The sequence below is a fragment of the Panthera onca genome, chromosome D1 (assembly GCF_046562875.1).
Source record: "Panthera onca isolate mPanOnc1 chromosome D1, mPanOnc1 haplotype 2, whole genome shotgun sequence".
In the NCBI taxonomy this organism is placed as follows: domain Eukaryota; kingdom Metazoa; phylum Chordata; class Mammalia; order Carnivora; family Felidae; genus Panthera; species Panthera onca.
In genome coordinates, this window is record NC_138348.1 from 106,316,235 (window position 1) to 106,335,079 (window position 18,845).

Genomic DNA, 18,845 nt, shown 5'->3' on the forward strand with positions numbered 1-18,845 from the left:
ACTTTGATAGGGCCACCTGCATTATGCTGTGGTCTCCAAGCGTAAGAGCGTGCATAGTGATCATTCAATCCACAAAAGGATTCTTTATTCCCGAAGTCCCAGGAGCAAACTGCAGTGCGTTGTAGTATGTGGCGCACATGTCCCCGGTGCCCGTCAGCCTGAAGTCTACATTGAGATTTTTCTCTGTGTAGGGCATGAATATCCCTATGGAATTAAAATGAGCCATCTTCGGGACACTGTGCTCCTGACACAGGGATCGAAGGACAGCAGCACGCCGTCCGGCCTCCAGGAGTCCTTCCTCATGGAGCAGCTGCCCCGAGAGCTGCAGTGCCAGTTCATCCTGAAGCCCAGCCGCCTGGCCGCAGCCCAGCAGCTGAGCGGTGAGTTGCTTCTCCTCCTTCGAGGAGCCTGTTTTGAGCAAAAGTTTTTATTCTTGAAAAAAGTCAGTACAAAGGCAGAGATCCAAACTTCCAGCCAGATGAGGTATTTTTTTTTCTTTTGAATTTGCTAAGTGTTTTGAAGGGAAAGATGGAGTTTTAGAAGATAATTTTATAAATCAGCAGTAGGCGTGTACTCAGCAGTTAGCAGAACAGGCTGTTCCTTCTGTCTTCACTGTGCTTTTCCCCTTTAACCTTCTGCTCGCTGCAGCGTCAGAGGCACCGGGCAGTGGCTCAGGTCCTCACTGCCTTCTTTGTACTGTAACACATCGCCCTGTGTGGTGCCCCTAACTGGTCACATGATAAGAGGGAGTCCGTCAGTGACGGGGCTCAGGAGACTGTGGATCTTGCTGTAGATAAGTATGTGAAGACTAAGGTGATCTGCATGGGAAACTCTCCCTAGTCTGCTAATCTAATCTGCGTTCCCTGTCAACGTAGCCATCTCTTTCACTCACCCCATAATACTTTAGAATGATAAAAGTGATCTTGAACACATGAGGCCCGTTACTTACCCGAAACCATGTTTGAGCTTTAAGCCCTCAGTCTGAAAGCTAGGTTGTATGGGAAATAGAAGAAAATGTATGATACAGAAAGTGTGAGTGGGTGAGCAGAAAGTTGGTGCCGAATTTCCCTAGACACCTTTGTCCCTTTGAACCAGCTGGGGGATCAGGTGAACACGGCGACTCTTCTGTGTGCATTCCCCCACACAGGCACGTGCCCCCTGTCCCTCTGTGGTGGTGACCAACCTCAGACTTTATACTCCACTGAAGCCCTCCATCGGGGGCTGCGCCATCTTGCCAGCACAGCTGTAAAAGCCTAACCTTGCGTGTGCGCCGGCCACCTTCCCTCCTAGGATGGTAAATTGAGCTTTGGGGACTCCAAGGCTGTTTCCTCACATCTTTGGGCCATTTTGAAGGGATATCATAGAGATGTCATAGTTTTCCATCCACTAAAACGTGAGCTCCGTGAAGGCAGGTATTGTGGTCTGTTTTGTTATTCTCAGCACCTGGAACAGCACTTGACATACCTACAAGTAAGTGCTCAATAAATATTTGTTGGTCTTTAAAGATGCAAAAGGAATGTCACCTCTATAAGCTGAGAAGAATATTTCGCTCTTCTACCTTAATTCTCAGGTTTTTCAAAATTATTTCTCTGTGTCCCTTGTCACTTTCATTTTAATTAGTTTGACCAATAATCAGGAGTCAAAAATCCTAAGGGTTTTACCCAATTTTGCCAACGACTTGCTTAATTAAATTGTAGGCACTCTGTGCTTATTAATCCTCTGTTTCTCCTAATTGGAAGTTAGGATAATTGTGGCTACAGCTATAAGAGGATCAGAGCTGGAGTAATTGTAGACCAATGGTGCCAACAAAGCTGGGCATCAGAATCACCTGTGCAACTAAAAACTTACGGTTGAACCAGTTCTGTATTTTTTAACACATAAGATTTAGAGCTACAGCTGCTTTGGAAACCACCAATTTAAATCAGGGTTCAGCAGATTTTTTCCATAAAGGGCCAGATAGTAAACTTTGCAGGTCAACAAACAAAATTGAGGAAATTATGTAGCTACTCATGTGACAAGAGAGAAAACAAATTGCCACCCATTTTTATTGATGATAATTAATATATAGTAATAATTGAGTACGGTTTCATGTAATACAGGTCTAGTAATGAGAAGAATTGAATTCTTTTGGAGGAATAACCTTTTGCGTAATTGGAGCACCAAGTTCATCATAATTGAATGCAAAATGTTCTGATCTGTAATGAGATTTTATATATTTTATCGTCTTTGAAAATATCTTTTCACATAGGTAGTTCCAAGTACTACTTTCATTCTACTAGCATATAATTTTAGTTGCATATATTCCCCTCTTCGAAGGCATTTGTAGAATTTTGATATTTGTCTTTGAGCATGTCACTGTAGATGAATCACTTCCAATTGAAGATGGGGCAGAAGCTTCTCAATGGCACAGTTAAAGGATCTTGGGAATCTGGAAATTTCCTTTGCACTTGCATTGAGGTTGGTAAAATAGCACTGCAACTGTAGTTGGAGCTCAGAAAATATATCTGTTACCAATGTGTGTGAGAATGGAGATCTTGCTTCTTTAACTTCTGATAGCACAAGAAGGGGAGAAACAGCTTGACGTTACTCGTGATGAAGTGTCAGTTGTTTTCAAAATGAAACTTTCAGAAGTTTTATGTCTAAACACGTTTTTGCCTTGTAATTCATTAAGAAACATCATCCAATTTGCAGCAAAAACTAATTTCCAAAGCCAATCACTACTAGAAAAAATCTTCTCTTTCATAAAAATTTCAATCTCAGCCGTGAGCTCAAATCTCACTATAAAACTTTACCCCTGGAGAGCCATTGAGCTGCTATGTGATAGCACAGGTCAGGCCAGTCAGCTTCTGTTTCTGACAGAAATTCACAGAAATGGCAATGGGTAAGTCCAGGAGAGCGAATGAAGTTTACCGTGGACTCTGCTGGTCCAGTAATCCATGATGGATGCAAATACTTCCCATGCGGTACTGCTGATGAATTATACACTGAATACCGCTGGATACTAAACACTTTACATTTTCACAAGCTTTGCAGATTTGTCAAATTACATCTTTTTTCTGGAATCTGAAGATTCCACTTGAGGTTGTACTGAATTATCATTAACTTTTCAAATTCTATGACAGCATTCTTACCTGTAGTTGTTCCTTGCAGACTGAAACACCTCCGTCACTTCAAACGAGGCACTGACTTCTCAAATAAACAACTGAACAGTATTGGTAACATCTGCCAACTAATCAAGAACCAAGGAAAGTCGCTCAAAATAATTTGCCTTGTTTTTTAGTTTCCTATTAATGTTACTCCAAATGTTCTCAACTATGCAAGCAGCTGTTCTCACCAAAAAGGCTAATATCCTCAAGTGTAGTTTCTGTGTACACATCTCTTTGTCAGCTGGAAGCATACAAAATTTAAGCAGCTGACCCCTGGTAAATGGCCTTACCTGCATCAATGAGCCGCTCAGAAACGGACATTTTTTGGAGCCTCATTTTTGTTTTTTTTATTTTTGTAAAGAAATTCTGCAATGCTGAGATATTTCATTTAAATATTCCACATTTTTCTACTCATCACTTTCTTCTGAGTTGGGAATATTGTGCTGAGTTCCTAGTGTGATTATGTCAACATATAGTATATTCTTTTACCACAGCTGTTATATCCTTGCATGATTTATTGCAATAACGCAGTCATCCATACTGCTCTGTGCCTTAAAAGCTCAACACTAGACATGACAGGTAATAAATTAAAATTTTACAGTATCATGATACCCAAGGCACTCAAAGTATTATCCACATGTAAATGTGTCATTGCAGTTCATTGTGTTGAACAACAGTGCAAAGCATCAGTGAGAGCCCCACTGATGGCCTTTGTCACAACTACTAGGCTGCCATTGAGCATGACGTCAGAGCAGCCATGGACAGTACATAAACGAATGAATGTAGCTGTGTTCCAGCAAGAATTTCATATAATTTTTAGGTGTCACTGAATGTTGTTGTTCTTTTGATTTTTTTCAACTTTCAAAAATGTAAAGACCTTGAAGGCTGTCCAGAAAGAGATGTAAGGCCAGATTTGGCCCATGGAGCATAGTTTGCTCCCTCATATGTGGAATTTTGTCGAGTGCGTTTTCCGCATCTACTGAAATGATGATATGACTTTAACTCTTCCTTTTGGTGATGTGGTGTACCACATTGATTGATTTGCCAATGTTGAACCATCCTTGCATCCCTGGAATAAGTCAATAATGGTGTATGATCCTTCTAATGTATTGTTGACTTTGGTTTGCTAATGATATTCTTGAGAATTTTTGCATCATGTTCGTTAAGGATATTGGCCTGCAATTTTATTTTCTTGTGTCTTTGTCTGATTTTGATATCAGAGTAGGGCTGGCCTTACAAAATGAGTTTGACAGTGTCCTTCCTCTTCTATTTTGTGAAAGAGTTTGAGAGGGATTTGTATTAATTCCTCTTTTCATACTTGGTAGAATTCACTAGTTAAGCAATTTGGTCTGGATTTCTGTTTGTAGGGAGGATTTTAATTACTGATATTATCACCTTACCAGTAACTGTCTGTTTAGATTTTATTTTTTTTCTTAATGGATTTTATTTTTATTTTTATTTTTATTTGAGAGAGGGAGAGAGAGCATGTGAGAGTGTGGAAGGGGTAGAAGGGGAGATAGAATCCCAAGCAGGCTCCATGCCCCGTGCAGAGCCCAATACAGGGCCCTATCCCACAACTGTGAAATCATGACCTGAGCCAAAATCAAGAGTCAGATGCTCAACTGACTGAGCCACCCAGGCTCCCCTGGTCTGTTTAGATTTTCTGTTTCTTCCATTATTCAGGCTTGTAAGGTTGTATGTTTCTAGAATTTTATCCATTTCTCCTAGGTTTTCCAATTTGTTGGTATGTAATTGTTCACAGTAGTCTCTCATGATCATTTGTATTTTTGTAATATCAGCTGTAAGCCTCCTATTTCATTTCCGATTTTATTTATTTGAGCCTTCTTTTTCTTGGTGAGCTAGCTTGAGATTTGTCAATTTTCTTTATCTTTTCAAAGAAGCAGCTCCTGGTTTCAATGATTTTTCTCTTGTCATTTTAGTCTTTGTTTCATTTATTGCTGCTCTGATCTTTGCTATTTCCTTCCTTCTGATAACTTTGGGCTTTGGTTGTTCTCCTTTTTCTAGTTCCTTGAGGTGTAAGGTTAGGTGGTTTATTTTAGATTTTCCTGTTTCTTGGCATAGGCATTTATTTCTGCTAATTTCTCTCTTAGAACTGCTTTTGCTGCATCCCGTAAGTTTTGGTATGTGGTATTTTTTTTTTTTTGACCCATGTTTTTCAGTAATTTTCAGTTTGTTTAATCTTCATGTATTTGAATTTTCCAGTTTTCTTTTTGTAACTGATTTCTAGTTTCATACTGTTGTGGTCAGAAAACATGCTTGAATATGACTTCAGCTTCTTAAATTTGTTAAGACCACTTTTGTGGCCTAATATATGATCTCTCCTGGAGAGTTTTTCCATTTTCACTTGAGAAGAATGTGTATTCTGTTCTGTTTGGATGGAGTGCTCTGTATGTATGTATGTGAAGTCCATCTGGTCTACCATGTCGTTTAAGGCTAGTATTTCTTTATTGATTTTTGGTCTGGATGGTCTATCCATTGATGTAAGTGGGGTATCCAGGTCCCCTACTATTATTATATTGCCATCTATTTAATTCCACTAGGTCTGTTCACATTTGCTTTATATATTTATGTGCTCCTCTTTTAGGAGCACATAAATATTTACGATGTTATTTCCTCTGTGGATTGACCTCTTTATCATTATATAATGACTTTCTTTGTTTCTTATTATAAACTTTGTTTTTAAAGTCTGTTTTGTCCAATGTGACATAAGTATAGCTTCTCCAGCTTTCTTTTGGTTTACATTTGCAGGGAATATCTTTTTCTATCACTTCATTTTCAGTCTGTGTATGTCCTTAAGTCTGAAGCAAGTCTCTTGTAAGTAGCATATAGATGACTCTTATGTTTGTTTTTTTAATCCATTCAGCCACTCTGTGTCTTTTAATTGGAGCTTTTAGTACATTTACATTTAAAGTCGTTATTCATAGGTATGTGCTTATTGCCATTTTGTTATTTGTTTTCTGGCTGTTTTGTAGTTCCTCTGTTCCTTTCTTCTTTTCAGCCTCTCTTCCTTTTGGTTTGATGGTGTTCTTTAGTGATGCCTTAGTTCCTTTCTCATTGTCTTTTGTGTATCTACTGTAGATTTTTGCTTGGTGGTTACCATGAGACTAACATACAACAGATTTATAACATTCTAGTTTAAGTTGATAGTAACTCAAGTTTCTAAAGCTCTGCATTTTTACTCTACCCTGCTGTGTTTTATGTTTTTGATGTCACATTTTACATCTTTTTATCTTATGTAACCCTTAACTAATTATTATAGTTTGTTATTTTTGCTACTCTTGTCTTTTAACCTTCATGTTAGCTTTATAAGTGATCAATACACTATCTTATATGTTTATTTACCTTTACCATTGAGAGTTATATTTTTATATGTGCTATATTTTTATATGTTTTCAGCTTGAAAATGTCCCTTTAACTTTCCTGTAAGGCTGATTTAGTAGTGATGAACTCCTTTAGCTCTTACTTTTCTGGAAGACTATCTCTTCTTTAATTCTGAATGATAAGTTTCCTATGTAGTATATTCTTCCTTGGAAATTTTTTTCTTTCAGCACTTTGAATATATCATGCTACTCCCTCTAGCCTGCAGAGTTTCTGCTGAAAAATCTAATAGTCTTATGGGGGTTCTCTTGTACATAACAAGTGATTTTTCTCCTGATGCTTTTAAGATTCCCTCCTGGTCTTTAAATTTTGGCATTTTAATTGTTATGTGTTTTTGTGTGGGTCTCTTTGGATTCATCATATTTGGAACTCTCTAGGATTCCAGGGTGTGGATGTCTTTTTCTCTTCACAGCTTAGGGAAGTTTTTAGCCATTATTTCTTCAAATTAGTTTTTTGACCCTTTCTCTATTTCCTCTCCTTTTAGGAATCCTAAAATGCAAATATTAGTTTGCTTGATATTGTCCCACAAGTCCCTTTACCATCTTTAGTCTTTTTTTTTTTTCATTCCTTTTTCTTTTTGCTGCTTAGATCAGGTGAGCACCTCTGCCTGGTCTTCAGGTTCACTGATCCTTTCTTCTACTTCCTCTGGTCTGTTGTTGAACCCTTCTATTGTCTTTTGTTTTGTTTTAAGTTTATTTTGAGAGAGAGCAGGGAGGGTCACAGAGGGAGAGAGAATCCCAAGCAGGCTTCACACCAGCAGTATGGAGCCTGACACAGGGCTTGAACTCATCAACCATTAGATCATGACCTGAGCCAAAACCAAGAATCGGACGCTTAACTGACTGAGCCACCTCGGCTCCACTACTGTGTTTTTTTAGTTCAGTTATGATACTCTTCAGCTCTGTGACTTCTGCTTAGAACTTTCCTGTATTTTCTGTCTCTTTGTTGAAGTTCTGTGTGTATCCATTCTTCTTTTGAGTTCAGTGAGAATCTAAATGGTCATTACTTTGAATTCTTTATCATTACTTACCTTCACTTCATTAATTTTTTTTGAGGTTTTTTTCTTCTGTTTGTAGTATCTTCCTGTGTTTCTTCATTTTGCTTAACCCTCTGTACAAGTTTCTATAGATTAAATTCTATACAGCTACTTCCCCCAGTCTTTAAGTGTCGACCTTGTGTAGGAGATGAACCTTAACATTCACCCCTGCCCTGGCTCTTCGTTGTCTCTGAAACCTTTGTGATTGTCCAAGCATCCTGTCTTATTGTCAATAGCTCCCAGTAGTTGAGGGTGTTCCAAGACCAGTCAGTGTTCCAAAGGGGGAGGATCTCACTCAGCACCTATATTTAAGCTGATTGGAAGCCAGACCTCCAGGCAGCAGCTTTTACAGAATGCAAATATATGCTGTCCTTTGGGACCACAAGCATACAACCTGCTGGTCCCTAAAGCCAGGCCATCTGAAGGTGTCCCCTGGGCAACAGTAGCAAAAGTCAGGGTTCCAGATAAAAGTATAAGCTTCTTTCTGGGAGACACCGGTGATCTATAAAGAGGCAGAGGGGAAGTGCAAAAATGTATCCACCATCCTGTGTTCCCTGAGAATACCTTCATGGCCTCTAGATGTGTGCCAAATCTGAAGCTTGTCCCTAAAGCTGAATCTTCAGGACTGGCAAGTAGGCCTCGTTCACAGAAATGATGGGGGTGTGTTTCAGTCTGCTGTCTTCAGTGCTCTGGGTGTAATAGTCTGCCAGGAACCATCTGTGATTCTTACAGTTTCATGAGACATAGGAATGCAAGTCACCATGGCCTCCAGTACCAGGCAGTCATTGGGCATCCCCTGGGTGAAATCCACAAAAACCTGTCAAAACTGGTCACCAGACATGTGTATCTCCAGGAGAGGAAGAGCATGAAAATGGCATCCACTGGCTGGAGCAAGGCAGATGGGGAGTGTAAAAACGGCACCTGCCCAAAAAAGCAGAAAAAAAGGAAAAGGAAAAAAAAGGAAGGGAGGAAGGAAGGAAGGAAGGAAGGAAGGAAGGAAGGAAGGAAGGAAGGAAAGGCAAAGGGAAAGAAAAAGAAAGGAAGGGGGGAAAAAATGGCACCTGCCAGCTTTAGTTAGGCAGAGGGAGAGCGTGGAAGATGCTGCCCACCCGCTGGAACATAAGGATCATAAAGATGGCACCTGCTGGAAAGGGAACTCTGTGTGTGTGTGTGTGTGTGTGTGTGTGTGTGTGTGTGTGTGTGTGTGAAATATATATACATGGTACCTGTTAGCTTTAGCAAGGCAGAGGAAGAGCAGGAAGCCTCCATCCCTCTGGAGTGTCCTGGTGGGTCCCTAACCCTCAGACCAGTGCTCTAAAATTAGGAAATGAGTCTCTTACAGACAAAGTATGGGTGCTTTACAAAGAGCCGCTTCTGCACTGGGCAGTGGGGCCGGTGAATCTGCACGTGGGCATTTCAAAAGCCATTCCTCAGTTGGGCACCGCCCTGTGTGTATTGTGAGTGTAAGCCTTAGTGGTCTTCAAAACCACACATTTTGGGGACTCATCTCTCAAGTGCCAGTCTTGAAAGCTGGGATGCCTCATGTGTGGGGTATGAACGCTGCACTTCTCAGGGAGAAGCTCCAGATTTTGAATTTCCTCCCAACTGTGGATCACCATGTCAGTGGTGGAGTTTATGACAAGGTTGTACCTCAGCCTTTCCTACCCACTTTGATGTGGTTTCCCTCTTTTTCCCAGTATGAAGGCGTTGCTCCAGCCATTTTTAGGTTTCTTTAGAGGAAGTTGTTCCATGTCTAGCTGTAGACTAGTGTCCCTGTGGGAGGAGGTGAGTTTAGGACCTTCCTATGTTTCCATCTTGCTAGATTTCTAACTAAGGGCTCTTTTAAATTATTTTTCTAGGGGCGCCTGGGTGGCTCAGTCAGTTAAGCGGCCGACTTCGGCTCAGGTCACGATCTCGCGGTCTGTGAGTTCGAGCCCCGCGTCGGACTCTGTGCTGACAGCTCAGAGCCTGGAGCCTGTTTCGGATTCTGTGTCTCCCTCTCTCTCTGCCCCTCCCCTGTTCATGCTCTGTCTCTCTCTGTCTCAAAAATAAATAAACGTTAAAAAAAAATTTTTTTTTAATAAATTATTTTTCTATAACAATTTATAAGCACAGACTTTTAAGAATTGTAATTTTTAACATTCAGATCCCTAATTTAAGCATGAAGAAACAATAGCTTGGACATTGCTGGGATTGTTCAGTAAAGCTCAATCTATTCAAATTTAGTTTGCTCTACAATTACATCTCCCTTATATTTTTTATAGCAATCGCATGTTTTTTCATCAGCCTTTGACGCTTAGAAAGTAAGAGCTATGCATTGAAATCTCTGCAAGAAAATAAACTTTAATGAAAATGTTTTTCTCTCGGTCCCAGAGCGAACATGAACTCTGAAATCGAATGTTGTACATAACAAAAGGCATGGCCGCAGCTGAAAGTATTTATAATGAAGTACAGGACTCCATTTCTGCTTTATCCTCTGTCAACACTCATAGGATAGCTGGGTATATAACTTCATGGTGAAGAATTTTTCCTAAAAGTTGGAAAGCTAAAAAGTTAAATAAATCTGAGAGTTTTAGAAGTAACAAAAACAGGTTAAATGCAAGGAAAGTACACTGAGTACAACTACTCAACATATATGAACATATATATTAAACAAACATTTGCAGATTGACATTGGTAAACACAGGACCCCCCCCCCCCCCGCCCCTTCCTGGGTTTAAGGATGGGTTTGGTTTCCTTTTCTGTTTCTTTAAAATGGTGAAGGTTGGGAATGTCAAGGCAGGAAGTGCTCTAGTTAAGCAGAGTCTGGTATTCCTTTCTGTCTGCACATTCCCAAAGGGTGTTTCACTAAATGGATAATGGAAAGAGGAGGGGGTCCTCTTTGTGGGGAGGAGGTGGAGGACTTTGCAGTTTTAATCAAAACTGCTGTGGCCCATACCCTTGCAAAGCAGTACTTTAACATCCATTTAATCCTCTTGACAAGGCTTTGAGTTGTAGGTCATAAGGTTAAGTAACTTGCCCAAATAAATATCTGAACCGGGAGTCTCCCTGGGCTCCTGATTCCAGAGCCACAGACCTTCGCACCTGGATATCTGTACACTGATGAGGCACTTACTGTATTCTAAGGAAGCCAACGGTGGACGATGGTCTGAGGCCATTTGGTAAGATGTCACTTGTATGATTGTCTTCCCACAGTTGGCTTTTGTGGTATTTGGTTTTAAGTTGGTTTTTCAGAGGATATAATAGCCGAACAATATAAAACTCTTCTAGAAAACACATATGTGAAATTAGTATTTGACACTTACGACCTTTTCCACCCTGAAAAGACAGTCCCCTTTAAATGTCCCATTCTTAGGCAATGTTGAGCAGCTGACCATCCTCTGTGGTAGCTTGCTCGGCTGTGGTGCCCCGCGGCACAGTCAGGTGACTAATCGCCGCGCACTCTTCCTGGAGAGAATAGCGTCCGATGTCGTGTGGGCACCACCTGAGGGTTCTCCCGCCTCAGACCTCTGTTCTCTGAGTCTTAATCACAAGCCGTTTTGAATCTGCCTCACACGTGTGTGTCTGGTGGGCCAGCCAGAGATTAGGGCAGAACCTAGACACGATATTTGGGGCTCCCACTCTTCATTTTTCTCCTTTCTGGGATTCCCCAAACACACACACTCTCCAGCTGCTGTGGTTCCCCCCATCTCCATTCTGTAGCTCTTCCAGCCAGCGAGAGTGCAGGTTTCCGCAGATTTCAGTGACCCTACCGCCCTGGAGCCTGTCCTCAGGCTAAAAGCTGTGCACATGGGAAAGCTGTCTTGTGCCATCCCCTCTTGTAAGCGTCACACTTTTACTTACCCACTGTCTTCTGGTCACTGTTTCCTGCCTTTAGGTAGGCTATCGTATTTTAAAATTTCATCTAGAGTTTATCATTGTTACCAATGTGTAATGTGCTGGGGTTGGGGAACCGCAGTGGAGGGGTCCAAAGGTACCTTAGAGAGCTGTCTTTTTATGTATCAGATCGTGTGCAAATCCATCAACTTTCAGGTTAAAATTAGATACAGATGACATCAAAAATGTTTTAGCGCTATGACCTCACAGTCATGATTCACTGTCGACCTTTCTTCTGCCTGTTTTGTTCACGCTGTCCCTTTCCGGCTAAATCTCTCAATTCAGTTACTGCTAGAGAATGATTTATTGAGTACTTACAGGGTGCGAGCCGTGATGCCAGGTGCTCTTGTTGAAATTTTGTTTGTTCAAAATCCAAATCAAATGCAAATGCCTCCAGGATCACTCCCTCCCTCTTAATGGGTAGATGTGCTTTACCATTCTTCTGAATGCCTTTGGTGCTTTGTCCGTCCCTTAGGAGATTTTATTTATTAATATACTTGCTCACCCCCACCACCACCACCAGACTTGTTCCCCCATTAGATCATCAACTTCACCTTGGCAAGGGCAAGTCTCACGCAAGTTTGCACCCATCTGTGCTGCCTTAAATATGCTTTTTAAAGTCAGGAACTAAAAAGATACCTTAGAAAAAGTCTTTGCAGTTGGAAAGAAGTGGGGGGAATGTAGAGCATTAGCTTCCTGTCTTTGTTTTTAGCTGTAGAGAGGGGCATCAAGTAATAAAGCATCATTTATGTGTAAAGAACATCTGAATAAAGACAACTCTTGTTTTTTTCCTTCTTCTCCATCCTCCTCCTCTTCTTCCTTCTTCCCCTTCTCATTTTCTCCCTTCTCCTTTTCCTTCCTCTTCCCTTCTGTTTCTCACCATTTAATTGTGGTTTGATTTAATCTTCAGCTTCTTTGTGTGCATGGTCTCATTTTAAAATGGGATAATATGTGTACATATGAAACAATTTTTTCTTTAAGTTGTTATATTTCAATAAGGGAGGCTTTTCTTTGTCTTTGAAGGTCTAGTGCCAAAGCTCAAGTAAACAGACCAGTGATGTTCCAAAGTTGGGATGGAGAATAACCTAAATGTTTGATTTTTCCTTAATTTATAAAATGTTACAGTGAAATTTCTTTGATTGAATTATCAGTAACAAAGGACACCCGTAAGCATTCTTTTTCCTCTTTGAACCATAGTAATGAACATACTGTGAGTTGGAAACTATAAAAGTAAGGTTAAGTGAATAAAAGAGTTTTTCTCATAATCTCACTTCTTCCTTAGATTCAGGACAGAAGACATTTAAAAGGAGAAGGTCTCTCATAAACTGGGCCTTTTGGCGGGGGTCTAGCATTCATCTGGATAACTTGCCCGTGTCACCAACATCCCCTCTGCCGGGGCAGCTCTTTGGAGTTTCTCTGCCAAATATCTGTGAGAACGACAATCTGCCCAAACCTGTCTTGGTGAGTTTTGGCCTGTGACACTAATGGGAAAGGAGAGCTCTGGGAGGGAACTCTGTTCTTAAATAGAAAAATTATAGACACCCATGGCTTTGGCTGAGAATATTATTACTTCATAGAATAAAGTCTGATTAAGCTGTTGCAGAATCATAAGGAACACATAATAGGGAGAGAGCGTGTCGGCTGCTGGTTCCAGGAAAAAGCCACACAAGTCTGCTCACCTAAACACAGTTCGCTCTGTAGGCAGAGTCCACGCTAGAGTCCCGTTAACCCTCACATTTCTCTCACGGTCTTTCTTGAACCCTGCGTTATTCTGGAAGTTTGCTTTAGTCACCCTAGAAACAGAAACTACCCATTTTTGTACTTGTTAAAAATCTGGCGTGTGTCATATTTGTGCTTCAGGTGTTTACACATATACATCCTCTGGCATTTAGTTGCCTTCCAGAAATAGAATGGGTCAGATGAAACCACTGAGTCTGTCCTGTCTCCTTGCTCTGTGAAATGATCACTGCAGGGACGCTGTGTTGAGTGTCCACTATCAAGATGCATAGCACTTACCCTGTATTATGCACTCGTAACATGCCATACATATCTCTAGCCGCTTTTTGGGCTTACGCCTCACAGCAGAGTTAGCAGTTAGTATCACTACCCTGGCCACCGCTTTACAAATTAAACAAAATAAAAGCTTCAAGTTTACCAGAGGTCACACAGGTTTCTGGTCCCATGGATTGCCTGTCCCCAACACCCACCCTCCTTCCTACACTTCAAGCAGAGGAAATTTCTTTGCTAGAAAGCAAGCAAAATGAAGCATTGATCATGATGCAGTGGAGCGGGGAAAGCTTCCTGGAAAAGGTGATTTTTTTTTTTCTTTTTAGCTGAATTTTAAAAGAATGACGTAAATACAGGAAGTAGAATAAGGAAGAAAGACAAGTGAGTGGAGAATGAGTCTGGCAAGGATATTTCCATATTCAGGGAAAGAGTCCGAATTAGAGAATAAAGGGCAAAGGGTAGTGAGGTAAGGAGAGAGAGACAAGTTTACAAGGGACCTTGAAGCAGTCAGAGAAATTTGATTTTCAAGCGGCTGGTTGTTGTTGGTTCATTGAAGAAAAGACAATGTCAGTGAAGTAAAATATTTCAGATGCTGAATATAGCAAGGAAAAAACAGAGGGAAAAGATTTAGAGATACCAAAAAACAAACAATTGAGTCCTTCTACAGCTCCTCCTTCACCACTCTTCCCCTGGGACATTCTCACTGCTGGCAGCCAGAGAGGGCAGGTATGTGTTCCCATGCTTGTATGTGTGAAGTGCCATTTTGGTTTTTTCCTTTGCTTCCTTATAGGATATGCTTTTCTTTCTTAATCAAAAAGGACCCCTCACAAAAGGTATCTTCCGACAGTCGGCCAATGTGAAATCCTGCAGAGAGTTAAAAGAGAAACTGAATTCTGGAGTTGAAGTACACCTAGACTGTGAATCTATTTTTGTGATAGCATCTGTCTTAAAGGTACGAAAGGTTCTCCCTTCATCTACCCCTGCCATAGCTCTGGAGAAACATGACTGGTTCCTCCCATGACAACATTTTTCCCAGCTGCAAAGAACCGTAATAGATTTAGAATCTAAGAAGTGTTAAAAACACTTCACAAAGCCAACACTGGCCCTCAAAAGCCACTGCCAGCGATTTGGTGTGTCAGAGGTACTTGCATGTCTTCTCACCCCACCCCGCTCCCCCCATCACTGTGCTGCCCCATACCAAAAATAATAAAATTAAAAATCACCAAAATACGTGTGGCATATTTACCAAAATAAACATCCTGATTATGATGATTTCTTCACAGTCTCATTACCTTCCTAATAAAGGCAAATTTTCAAAAAGAAACCTGTATTAAACTTTGAAGCAGAGTTTATCATAATAAACATCTGTCGAACAACTAAAACAAAAAATTTCTCTGAGACCGCTGAAAATCCCATTCACTTTTACAATCACCAAGGCTTCCCCTGTCCCCTAGTGCCTTTTTAAAGTGAAAGTGGAGGGGCGCCTGGGTGGCGCAGTCGGTTAAGCGTCCGACTTCAGCCAGGTCACGATCTCGCGGTCCGTGAGTTCGAGCCCCGCGTCAGGCTCTGGGCTGATGGCTCGGAGCCTGGAGCCTGTTTCCGATTCTGTGTCTCCCTCTCTCTCTGCCCCTCCCCCGTTCATGCTATGTCTCTCTCTGTCCCAAAAATAAATTAAAAAAAAAAAAAAAAAAAAAAAAAGTGAAAGTGGAGTAGGAAAGACTCCGACATCTGGGTTTTTTATAAAACCCTTACCCCATTTGGCATTTGTTATGGTTCTTAGCCTTCACCCCATGGTTACTTAACTCACATCCATAGCTGAGTTAGAGCTCTTCTAGAATGTTTTCCTCCCCACATTCTTGAAAACGCCTCACATTTTTTGAACACCTAGAGTCAGAACCAGCTTGGAGCAGAGGCTTCAGCTGCAGCAGCGGCAGCCTCTGCAGCCCCGCCTCAGGCTCCCGTCTCCCAGCCCGGCTGCAACTCAGCGGGGCCCCGGCCAGAGACCAAGCAGGGAGGAAGACCCTTCCATGTCCCTCCTCCTGGTCAGCTGCTTACTTCATGACTTTAGGAACAGTCACGTGTTTCCCGGCACATGAGCCGTGTCTGCTCTCAGCCCCTGCTGTAGGCTTTTGCAAAAAAGCATCACTCACAAAACCTGGAGAGCTGGAGCTAGGGTCATCTCATGTGCTTTGCACAGTTTGTCACGCCTCTTCAGTCCTGAAATACAACACACGTATGTGTGGTGCGCTTAGCCAGGCATGTGTGCGGGGTAGATAGGCACAAGGAGTTTTCTTTTTCTTAACCATGTAATTGGCTTTCTTCCATCTCTTAAGAGGTTAAAGCCTACGTTTTAGAAAATTTTCCTTACCATGCTGTTCTTCCTTCACAGCACCACACTTAAAATTTTGTGCTAAATTTTTGAGGCTTTTATCAAGAAATATGATTCTAGAGGAGTCAAATTGTGTCTCCAATTGCAGAAATAACACTTGTACAAAAATAAGCAAAAGACAAATGATTGAAGCATCTGGTTAAATGGGTTCCAAGTAATTGAAGTTTTATAATCACATAACTGTGTTTTACTCTCATTTCTTCCAAGTGGTTGCAGGAAAGGAGATACTTTTTGCCAAAAGTTTTTCAACTTTTGGTTTGTTTTGTTTCTTGTGTTTAAGACTATTTGGAAGTGGTACTTAAGTTTTCCTTTATTTTTTACTTAGGCTGGCTTTGCTTAAATACAAGCTTAACTCTTTAAACTGTAATTGGAAGAAAATTGCTTGAGACACTGTAACTTTGATCCTTCGAACCTTTGAGGAAGAGTTCCCTTTTAATCCTAGAGAAATCTCATCTCAAATTAATTTGGGAGTTCTGCTGATGACCTGGGCTCTGCTCTTGGAGGGAAGGAGACTCATTGGAGGGCTGTGAGCTGGTGATTGTAATTCAGAACCAGCTCTCACATCCTTTCCCGGCTGTGATGGTGGTCGTATTTCGTAACTTGTTATGCCAGCTGTGCAGAGTTCATTGAGATGTTACGAGTTATTATCTTTCAAGTGTAGGTTTAAGATTTAATGATGTTTTTCTTCAAGACAGATCATAAGTATGTTTTCCACTGAGATTTAAAAAGAGAGCTATTGTCACTGCCCCACTTTGAAATAACAAAATTTGCCTCTTCTAAATCTGACTTTTAAAGTAGGTGCAGCAACTAAAATTAGTTTGGAATTATGAAAATTCAGTAGCTTTACCCCAAAGGAGATAACTGTCCTGTGATGACACATCTGAATTACACGTATGCAGCTGCACTTCTACGGAAGATGTAATAGAACAGAGAAAGACTTTGAAGCAATCTCTTCCTACTTGTTAGCCACTTTTTTAAAAATGTATAATAGGTAACATCACTACAAAGGGGTGTTTTAAATTATCTTAGAATCTCAAGTACAGTTAGTTGGCCTTCCTTTATTCCTTTTCAATATTTGACCATGTGAAAACTAGCAACAGTTCAGTAATGACCTCTACTTTGTCTGGGACTGTGTGGCATTGCGGTGCACCAAGGAGAAGTTGAGGGTGTATCCGTGCCCTGGAGGAGCTCATCCTGGGGAAGATGCACACCTAATCCCCTAAGTGTAACAATTAGATACCACAGCCTCCCTATCAGTGATAACAAACGTGGCACGTGAGTAACATGTGTGCCTTCTGTAGGCACTTGGGTGAAGCTTCTGACTTGGTTTTGCAGGCAGAGTTAAAATTGCTGTGTTGCTGACTTTGACCTTCTCTGTGTTGTTAGCGGGTGCTTGCAGGAGGCTCGTCAACCATGGGTGCAGTGCTGAGACATGAAATTGAGTTTTCTCTGCCTGAGGTTTATTGAGGTAGAGATCAGACTTTGCAAGCTTGGCCCTGTTAATACCATGCCAAAAGCAACAGAGAGAGTTGGCCGGGAACAGAAATGAATATAGGACCAGGACCAAATTTAATTTATTTTTAAGCTTTTTATAAACAAAAGTCAAACAACAAATACCTTTGGTCATATCCTACTCGCATTATAGTCTGGTTTCACCACACCCAGCCCTGCCAGCAGTCTCAGCAGATGGGAGTCTCAAAGGCCAGAAAGGATGATGTACTAGGGACATGCTTAGTGTCCCTAGGCATGTGGGTGCGGCCCCATGCTCCCAGAGCCCGGCCAGGCCTGGGCCGGCATGCTGTCTCCCCTCCTCCCCAAATGTGGGAAGGGAGTGCCAGGGGAAACTCTTAAGTACCTCTGGATGTAGCTGGGCTTTGTTTTCTTCACCTCTCTATCCCTAGCACCTCGAACAGCACCTGGCACACAGGAGCACATGTGTGTAGAGCGATAGGATGACGGACTATGGCGTTTTGAACCTCACAAATGTGTCAGTGCATTTCTTGGAATTGGAGATTTGAGAAGGGAAAAAAGGACTTGGGATGGTTTGCCAGACCCCTGTCACATGCTAACATGTATGCAAAGGCGATTTCAGCCCAAACGGGTTGTCCTTATCTTTCCCACTACGGTCCAGACTCCAATTTGCCTCTGCTTTTTGTTAGAAAAAATCAAAGCGTGTGTTTCTTACGTGTGCACGACAGTAGAGTGGGCACAGAGCTCTGTATATTCCAAAGAAGGGAGGACTTAACTTTTCAACAAAACGCTTGCTTTCTGATTTCCCCAGTACATATTTAGCATGAGAATAATGATTTAAAATATTTATTTTTCCTCCTGTGTAAGGATTTTCTGCGAAATATTCCAGGAAGTATTTTTTCATCAGATCTCTATGATCATTGGGTCTGTGTAATGGATCAAGGAAATGATGAAGAGAAAATAAATACAATTCAAAGGTAATTCTTCTAATTTGGTCATGTCTCAAAAATACTTAAAAAATAACTTCTATTTTATAAGCTTGTCTATTCAAGTAATGATGACTAGCAAAGTCAGATCCATGAGGGCCAGTTTGAAAACAGATTTATGCTAACTGCTATCATTGTTATTATTGTTCTCCCCTAATCTTAGTCACATGGAATGCTTGACCATTGTACACCTCCTGTGTATCTGAATCTGATAGAGCTGAAACCCATTAAACCAATAATACTGTAGACTCAATCTACGATCTGTGATCTTAATTTTGGTAAATATTTAACTAACCAGACAACTCCTCGTATATCTCATTCAGCAACTGAATTCACACAGAGAAAATTCCCTCCCCTCAAGGAACTCACTGTCTAGTAGAGTGGGTAGGTAAACCAAGAATCACAGTGTAGCATAATGGGTGCTATAAGAGAAATGTGAAAGAGGTATTATGGGAGCACTGGAGGGAGACAGTTAATTGTTGAAAGTGTCACAGAAAAAGGGAGTTGCACAGCCTTAGTCTTATCACAAAGAATGC

At 41.2% G+C, this 18,845-nt stretch overlaps 1 protein-coding gene across 5 annotated transcripts in view; it reads left to right on the forward strand.

The window, feature by feature from the left end:
* ARHGAP20 (Rho GTPase activating protein 20) overlaps window positions 1–18,845 on the forward strand; it is a 128,462-nt gene that overhangs the window by 101,093 nt on the left and 8,524 nt on the right. For all 5 annotated transcript variants that reach the window (XM_060604638.3, XM_060604634.3, XM_060604635.3 and 2 more), the window contains 4 exons: window positions 192–380; window positions 12,740–12,918; window positions 14,255–14,416; window positions 18,191–18,300. In XM_060604638.3, the coding sequence (XP_060460621.2) occupies window positions 192–380; window positions 12,740–12,918; window positions 14,255–14,416; window positions 18,191–18,300 (640 nt within the window). The remainder of the gene's footprint in view (window positions 1–191; window positions 381–12,739; window positions 12,919–14,254; window positions 14,417–18,190; window positions 18,301–18,845) is intronic.